This window comes from Colobus angolensis, unplaced genomic scaffold, assembly GCF_000951035.1.
Source record: "Colobus angolensis palliatus isolate OR3802 unplaced genomic scaffold, Cang.pa_1.0 Scaffold3, whole genome shotgun sequence".
NCBI lineage: Eukaryota > Metazoa > Chordata > Mammalia > Primates > Cercopithecidae > Colobus > Colobus angolensis.
The window spans coordinates 12,663,447-12,672,793 of record NW_012116265.1 but is presented as its reverse complement, the minus strand read 5'-3'; the positions used below and the strand labels follow the sequence as shown (position 1 = coordinate 12,672,793).

Below are 9,347 nucleotides of genomic sequence, written 5' to 3'. Positions count from 1 at the left end.
TTTTCCTAAGGCAGACATTTGACAGATATAAATCTCGCCTCAGCAAGGCCCAAAGCAAACATTTGTCATATCTCCAATGATCATTCTTGATTAAAGAAATCACAGAAAAACATATTGACATTGCAAATTCAGCTTGTATCTTTTCTCTCATATAATTTCTATATCTTGAGGCCAACTTCTTTAACTATTAAATGTACATTCTCCACATAGGATACAAGACTACAGCTGTGAACTATTTTCCCAATGAGTTACATATGATGCCTTAATCGTTAATAGTAAATAGATGTACTATTTGTATGACGTGAGGTTTTTTGTCATATTTTAGAATCATCATTGTCTTCTTCTTGTGAATTATCGAAGGCAAATAAAAAACAGCCTCTTCAGTAACTAGCATATTTTCATTAGAAACAAATACTATTGTGATACAAATTATTTGGACAATAGTGAAGCACCTTGAAGATTTTCTAATATTTTTGTCAAAAGAATACACACTTAGATGTGTACTTGGCCTTTTCCAAAAATATTCAGAATGTATTCTGAAATTAAAATAAAATATTTTGGTAAAATAAATATATTCACTTGGTGTATTTTCTTTCATTTCTATTTAAAGCAGTAATCACAATATCACAAGATTCTCTGAATAAAAGGCCTTCTCTTGTAAAGGTAGATAATAGAAAGAACATCCAGCCACTTGCCCCTAGATGGAGGGATAAAAACAGATTGATGACAAACATTCTATAAATTAACTCTAGCTACAAAAGTATGGCAAATCAAAACAACCACAAAACGTCCACAAAGGTTATGTGCGTGGTGGAGCACATGCATGTGGGGGTCATGAGGCATTCACATATTACAATAAATTTTCCCCACAACCCTTATTGTAAGGTTGAACTATTGGGGAAAAATGGAGCAAATGCTCTCTAAATAAATATGGTATCATTATTTAATTTCCTAGATGCCATGCCCTCACTAATTATTTTTGTTCTTTATCTGAAGGGAAATAGATACCTTTGAAGAAAACTCCTTTTCAATGTTTTCATAAGCTCAGTCAGACTACTCACATTTGAAAAGCTAGGAAAGAAATTAAAGCAGAGCTTAAGCTAATATGGTGAATTTTAGAGAGTTAACCAAGACAATTTATACCAAAAGTCAACAAAATTTTTACAAACTCAATTATGTCTTTTTTTAGATTATGTGCACATTACTATGAAAATATCCAGGCAAAATGTATGAACTGTTAAATTGCAATTGATTTGGCAATCTATATAACTAGTTGCCATTCTAATCATTTAACATTATTGAAATCCGTATTTTGTGCCAGAGTGTGTTATAATCATGACATTAACTGAATTTATTCAACAAGAAGACATTATTTTTATCCCAGGCTAAGGTTGCTAGCACCCTCAACTTCAATTTTGTTTGATTTACTGTGCATATTGCATTACTACTAAGACAGATGCTCTGAGACACATGATTCTTTTTGGTGTATATATATTGGTGAGCTTTCTTTGGTAAAAAATCTGACTGGGAAAAATATTTTGTTTGTGGAATTAAGCAAAACATTAGCATTTCAAATATTTTTGTCTTTTAAAGCACCTTGTGCCACTACTAACTCAATAGTGGGGAAAAGATCTTTGTTCAGAAGTGTATGCGTGCAAAAGAGAAAGAGAATTCAAGAAACAGGTATTACATATTTCAGAAACTCATACTTTGGGAAAGAATAGAAACATTATTTGAACCTTTAGTCCAAAGGCTATTAAATTGCACTTAGATGCTATTTCTGTTCCAAGTCAATTTCTTAGAAATCATTGTAATCTTATTCTAGTTTTGTATTTAATTTTATATACATTATTTACTTTTGAACACAGGCTAAACTCAAAAAATTTTAGCCAGTGAAAGTTACAGTTTAGACCCATATTACCTAACATATTACCATAAATATGCCCACAAAATATTTGCCTTATGACAGCTCTATGAGTAAGACTATCTTTGAGCTTAAACTCAGTTACCTTGGGTGATACTCAATAGGTGTGTATCTTTTGTTTTCCTTTGGCATGGCCAATTTTACACAGAGATTTTGGTAGAATGACTTGTTCTTCTCATATCTTTTTAGCTTCAGAATCTGGATAACTCAATTAAGGAAATATAAGTAGGAGACCTTCAAAGGAGAACAAGTAATTTATGGAACCTGAATTTCTGAAATAATATTAAGGCAACATTGGGCTTCATGGCGAAACACCAGAGGTTGGAAAGAGCTGAAGATTTACTCTTTTGTCATTCACATCACCTCCCTCCATCCATTGTAATAGGTCCTTTTACCAATTAATTTGGTCTTGCTGATGTTTTGATTAGGCAAGTTACAGATATATTTTAATCGTTGCAAAAATGAATAATTCAAAGAAAGCATAGACCAAGGAAATAGATTGTTGAGAAGTAACCCCTCAGCTTAGAGAAGAAAAAATACACAATGTTATTCTAATAGCTATAAATGAGGTACTAACTGGATGATGTGTGATTACCAGTGTGATTAAATGGCGAAAACAGACACATGGAGAAGCTGAGTAGTGTGCTAAGGCATTGTCTTTTTGCCAAGTTAATACACTATGCACACTGTTTTCCATACAAGATTCTCAAGTAGTAACTATAGTAAAGGGCATAACTCAAAAAATGGAGTGCGTAGGTGGAGAGGCATACTGGAATGCATGAAGATGTTTCATTATGTATAATGAGAACAGTCTCCACCTTCTGAAGAGTCTCCAAAAAAGCAAACTGGAGGAAAAGTCACACCTTTAAGGTGCAAATCCAACAAAGATGTCTTAAGATTCTGAGGAAGAATTTGCTCCTTGCCAGTCAGTTATTTCCAGACTGCAGCACGTAGATGATAAGATCAAGATATGATTGAGGAGACTTTTACTTGTGCAAGAAGGTAGTAACCATGCCACTATTTTTAACCCTTAAGATTTAAAACATGCATTTAATTGTTTTTAATATGTACTTAATGTATATTCTGATAGCATTCCAAGACAATTCCATTGACAAGTACATGTTATAAATTCAGTAGTCTTAATGTACTTATGAATATATTATGTTGTTCGCACGAATGTTCATTGCAGCACTTATCACAACAGCAAAAACATGCAATCAATCTAAATGTCTATCAGTGACAGATTGGGTAAAGAAAACATGGTACATATATGCACCATGGAATATTATGCAGCCATAAAAAAGAACAAGATTATGTCCTTTGCAGGGACTTGGATGGAGCTGGAGACCATTATCCTCAGCAAACTGACAGAGGAACAGAAAACCAAATACCACATGTTCTCACTTATAAATGACAGCTAAATGATGCGAACTCATAGACAAAAAGAGAATAGACAGCCACTGAGGCCTACTTGAAGGCGGAGGGTGGGAGGAGGGAAAGGAGCAGAAAAAAGTAACTGTTGGGTACTAGGCTTAATACTTGGGTGATGAAATAATCATTACAAAAAAAATCCCTGTGACATGAGTTTACCTATATAAAAATTTGCACATGTACCCCCAAACCTAAAGTAAAAGGTAAAATAATCACGTTTTTTCAATTTAATAAAAAGACCCCCAAAAAATGTTGCCCTTCAATTAACAAATAAAGTGTGATGCAAGGCAAGACATATTAGTTTACTGCTAATTCATAGATGAGGTTTGATTATTTATTTTCTGCATCTGAATCTCACACTCAATTCTTATTGGGAGAAAAAGTGTATACATATGGTTCTTTGGTATGTCTGTTGAGGTTTTTTTTGTTGATTATGTGTAAGGAAACATAGGTAAAAACTGTCATGCTTTTTAATAATGTGTTTTTATAATTAAGGTGAATTATTAGAAAGGCCCAAAGATTAAAACTCTAATTGTGTAATTGTTATTTTCACAGGAAGCTTATTGAGACTCACCTGAGAACCATTCCAAGTCACGCATTTTCTAGTCTGCCCAATATTTCCAGAATGTAAGTTTTTTTTTAATATAAAGAGAAGTTTGCATTTGTGATATGTTATTATCTAAATGTGTCCTATCAAGAAAAATACTCACTATTATACTTGCATAAATCAATGGCAGTTACATTTTTTCTCACACGGCACATGCCAAACAGGGGCTGTATCACCCGCAAAGGGGTGAAAATGGGTTCTTGGCAGGGGCAAAGAAATTTCTCTTTTTTTTTTTTTTTTTTTTTTTTTGAGACGGAGTCTCACTCTGTCACCCAGGCTGGAGTGCAGTGGCCGGATCTCAGCTCACTGCAAGCTCCGCCTCCCGGGTTTATGCCATTCTCCTGTCTCAATCTCCCGAGTAGCTGGGACTACAGGCGCCCACCACCTCGCCCGGCTAGCTTTTTGTATTTTTTAGTAGAGACGGGGTTTCACCGTATTAGCCAGGATGGTCTTGATCTCCTAACCTCGTGATCCGCCCGTCTCGGCCTCCCAAAGTGCTGGGATTACAGGCTTGAGCCACCGCGCCCGGCCGGCAGTTACATTTTCAATGTATATGACAATTTTATGTACATAATTTTTATTTGACTTTGCTATATCTTCACTCCCTAATTCCTATATGATTTTTTAAAACCTAAATGAAATTTAAATTCATTTGGTTTTGAGAATTTCATAATTCTCCATGTATTTTAATATATCTTGGGATGTGGCAAAACCTTAGCTGTAAATCTCTCCTATAAACATCCCATAGTTTATAAGCTAAACAGATATACAGATAGACAAACATCCATCTGTCCTAGTCACCAATTCTTGAATCACCTTTCACTACTAATACAAATCTTTACATTTTATTATACACATAGCCAATGGTTTCAAATCTCTCTCGCGTTAAAAGAGAATTAAAAATAATTCTAAACCTTAAAAATGGAATTGCTATCCCCTTAGAGTGAGGAGAAAAGGGATTTTCCATATTGGGTTGACAAAGAGTGAATGAAATGAAGCAGATCTTTATTTCACTTAATTGATTTTGACAGGCAATCCAGATAATTCAGGCATGTGAAATAATATAACCAGAAGCAATCTGTACAGTTTTTGGCTAAATGTACTCACTCCATGGCCATTTTGTTTCTGTCATTTCAGTAGTTCTCAACCACAGGCAACTCTACCCCTAGAAGCATTTAGCATTTTTGGTAGAGACGGGGCTGCTACTGGCACCTAGTGGGTAAAAGTGAAGGTTGCTGCTAAACATTCTACAGTTCATAGGACATTCCCCATAACAGAATTATCTATTCCAAAATGTCAGCAGTGCTGAGACTGAGAGACCATCCTATTGAACATCTCTGCAGTTTTTTATGTTGCTAACAAGTCCTTCCTCTTTCAGATGCTTGCCTCTTTGTTTTCCTTCATATTCCTCTCTCATTCCTCTTCTTGTCTCACCCGGCTACTCTTCCTCAGTCTCCTTTCCTGACTTCCTATTTTAATTTTGCCAGCTACTTAATTACCAGCTCTTTCTTTATATATTTTGTTCTAATTCCTCTATACCCCACTCTCCTTGAGTAAACACTCCCATTCCTTTGGCTGCACTATTTCCTAATACAGCTAATTTCCAAACATTACCACTTTGATGTCTCACAGGCTCTTCAAAATCAGCATATCCAAAATAAACACATCATCTTCCTCCCAAGCTGTTCCTTCTCTTTTAACAGCACCACTTTAGCATCCTATAAGCTAAAAACCTCGAATTCTGTAGCTCTTTCTTTTCCCTCATCTACCTTATACAACTGCCTATTTGGTGTCTCTACTTGCATGTCCTAGCAGCTTGGCCATTACTTCATTCATTCAACAGATATTTATTGAGCCCTACTTTGTGCCTGGCACTTTGCTAGATGTTCCGTGTGTAACAGTAGACAAAACTCACAGAGGTTCAGTTTTATTCCTAAGAGAGTGATGAGTGTCATGATGGGGTCAGTTATTGGGTGATAATGGAAACTCACATAAGAGATCTATTACCTAAACAGGAGCAGGGAGAGGAGTTGGAGAAGACTTCCTGAAAAAAAAATAGCACCTGACCTGTGATCTGCCTTACATAGCAAAAAGCAGAAGGGAAAATCCTGGGCTTTCTGAAGAATTAAAAGTTTCTTGGAGGTAGAGCTTAGGCAGGGAGGTGGGCAATAGAAAATCATAAAACTTGGGTCTAAGTTAGTACAGGGTCTTGTAAATCATGTGAAGGAGTTTGAAATCTTCCCTAAGGGCTGAGCCATTCAGTGGTTTCAAGCAGGCAAGTGAAACAGTCAGATTTTCATTTGAGAAACATTCCCTTGGCTTTGCAGTGGAGTGATGGTTGGAAGTGGAGCAAGGCTGTAGGCAGGAAGCTAGTGAAGAGGCTGATGCAGCGCCCAAAGGACGGGATGGGAAACTGAAGGATGATCATTAAGTGGGAATAATGAAAAAGGATAGAGATTTGAGACATAAATAAGGGAGGGCTGATAAACTTCAAAGTTGACTGACTTGGAGATGGTGGGAGATGGAAAAGAAATGCATCCAAGTTTCTGATTAGGACATCTGTGTGGTTGATGAGCACATTCATTTAGGCAGAGAAGTGTTTTGTATATTTGCTGTGGAGGGTCAGAGGGTGTGTTAGGAATTCAATTTGGGGTGTATGGCATTGAGTACATATCAGGACATAGACAGAATTTTTTCGTTCATTTGACAAATATTTGTTCAGCCCCTACTATGTGCCAATCACTGCTCTGAGAGCTGGTGATATATCAGGGAACAAACAGACAAAGATCCGTGTCCCCATGGAGTTTCCATTTGAATGGGAGGAAATAGACAATGAACCAAAAACACAATAAATAAGCAAATTAGATACTAATTTAGAAGGAAATAAGTGTATGGGACAAAGAAAAAAATAGAGTAAAGAGGATTGGGAGTTCCGGGTATAAGGGGGCATACGGGGAGAGATTCAGGTAGAGATTAAAAGTCACAAATAAGTGGGTGTAACTGGGACCAGGAGGAGGCATCCATAGAGAGGGAGAAGCTAAAGAGAGTGAAGAAAGAACAATTTTAAGAGCATGTGGTCCCTGAAGAGGCAGGAGGGGATGAGACCGAAATAGAGGGATTGGCCTTCTATAGGAAGATGGTCACTTTTTACATCATAACAAGAAAGTTATGTTGTAGGACTTTCTTCTTAGTTCACCTAAAAGCCAGGTTCTTGTCACATGACCATAAAAGATTAGGTTCACAGACAGTTTGAAAAGTGATAAAAATAGAATTTATTGGGTAAAAGGGGAAAAAAGGGAAAAAAGGGAAACAGGGACTCTCAGCAAAGCGAGAGTCCTCCTAGCCCGTTTCCCGCCTCACAGATTGAATCCCAGGTACCACCTCAGAACAGGAGAGGCCAGGCTCCTCCCCACTATAAATGAACTTCCCAAAGCTCTACCCCAGTACACACTTCTCCCAGGGCACAGGCAGTTGAAGGTTCTGCTGCAGAGCCCTTTTTTACTTAACTGTCTCAGTTGTAGGAAAAGATGGGACAGATGCAGGTAAACTAACAGGCTTATTGGTTGGGAATTCAAGGCATTCTCATGTTAAAGTTTCAAACATTTCTATAACTTATCAAATTATTAAAAGACATCTAAGAAGATGGAAGATGGAAGTGGCAGAGTTAGAAATTTGATGAGAAGATTTGAAATAAAAGTGATGAGCAATAAGAAAAGGGTTGGTTGACTGAGATATAGGAAACACCCAAACAGATCTGAAGGCTCCACTGAGGCTTCCCCCAGGGAGACTCCTGGATTTTCCAGTCTGGGTTAAATGATAGGGTTCCCTGAACTCTATCAAGCACTTAACACCTTGTGTTAATCCCATTTACCTTGTATGTTAATCTGTATCTCTGAGTACTGTGAGTTCCTTGAAGGTAGGGAACAGGCCTGTTTTGTCATTGTCCAGAAGGATGTCTGTCATACAATTAATGTTCAATACATATTTGTGGAATAAAAGCACATATACACACCTGAATAATAATTAAAGATTTGATATATCTTGGGGATAATAAAAGAGATCAATAGGATGAAGCTAGGTTTGTCTGAGATGGTTCAAATTCCCACTTGGTATTCTGGCACAATTGTTAACAGCACCTTGCTTTAACTCACAAAAAGAGCCCAGTTTGTATGATAAGTCATATGGTGACTGTAATGATTATATGGTATTTACATATGAAGAAGTAGGATCTGATTTTTCATAGTTATAGAATGGGGTAAGTAAGCAGGGAATCACAATTTTTATCCCACTGAATAAACGATTCCTACCAGTTGTCTTCACAACCAAGCTATCACAGCCCTTCAAAGAGGTGTCATTAGGTTGGAGAAACTGGAACTTCCATTTGATAATATGGGCCAAGTGACTATCCTTCTGGAATCCTGAGAAAGACTCATACTTCTTAACTAAGAAATTCAGTAGAAGATTTGGAGCAATGGAAAAGATTCTTAGGAAAACAAGTTGGCAGCCTTGAAAAATGAATCTTGCTCTGCTAGCTGGCTCAGCTTCATCCCTGATAAATCCCCACAGTCTCTACATGGTACATTAATTCTTTTCAATCTGTTTGTTTCCTTTATGCTAGAGATATATTTGTATCAAAAAAATTTATATGTTATTATCTACAAGAGGCAAAGGGTTAAGAGACTGGGTAAATCAAAGGATAATTGTTTAGAGAACGGGTAATTCAAAATAGAAAGCACAGAGCCATTAGAATACTCGTAATAACCAAGATAAAAACTCAGAATGGAACAATCAGCACTCCTCTTGTAAACATTACATTGGTGAGGATATTTTATGGGCAGATTCAATTCAAACGATAGGCCAGTGGTTCTCAACACTGCCCACACATTAGAATCGGCTAAGAAGCTTATGAAAAGTAAAAGACTCATCCCTCATACACTCTGATTTAATTATCCTAGACCAGGTCTTGGACATCTGTGTATTTTAAAGCCCTTCAAGTAGTTTAATTGCATATCCAGGGTTGAGAATCTCTGCTATGGCTATAGCTGGAAACCAGCTGTCAATTGTTCATTTTCACAAATGTCATAGAAATACCTCTCAACAGAAAGTGGTCATTGAGTTTGGCCGCATTAGTCATTATCAGCACAAGATGGAATTTGAGAAAACTATTTGAAACATTCCTTATATGTTCTTGACAAGTTGTATTTAGGAATTTCTCTTCCTTTTTCAGTACTTGAAGCTTTTATCTGAATTACTTTTTGCTTACAAAGTTTAAGACGGAGCTTGAATTTTCAGTTTCATTTAAAATTATGAAGAGAAGTCTTAAGGGAGTATGTAGTCACCCTGTGGAATGCTCCTCTAGAGAACTGTGGTTTTCTCTTCGTCTTT

General features: G+C 36.6%; 1 protein-coding gene across 2 annotated transcripts in view; it reads left to right on the top strand.

The window, feature by feature from the left end:
- Positions 1-9,347, top strand: part of TSHR (thyroid stimulating hormone receptor) — a 164,759-nt gene that overhangs the window by 87,964 nt on the left and 67,448 nt on the right. For both annotated transcript variants that reach the window (XM_011949468.1, XM_011949469.1), the window contains one exon: positions 3,911-3,982. In XM_011949468.1, the coding sequence (XP_011804858.1) occupies positions 3,911-3,982 (72 nt within the window). The remainder of the gene's footprint in view (positions 1-3,910; positions 3,983-9,347) is intronic.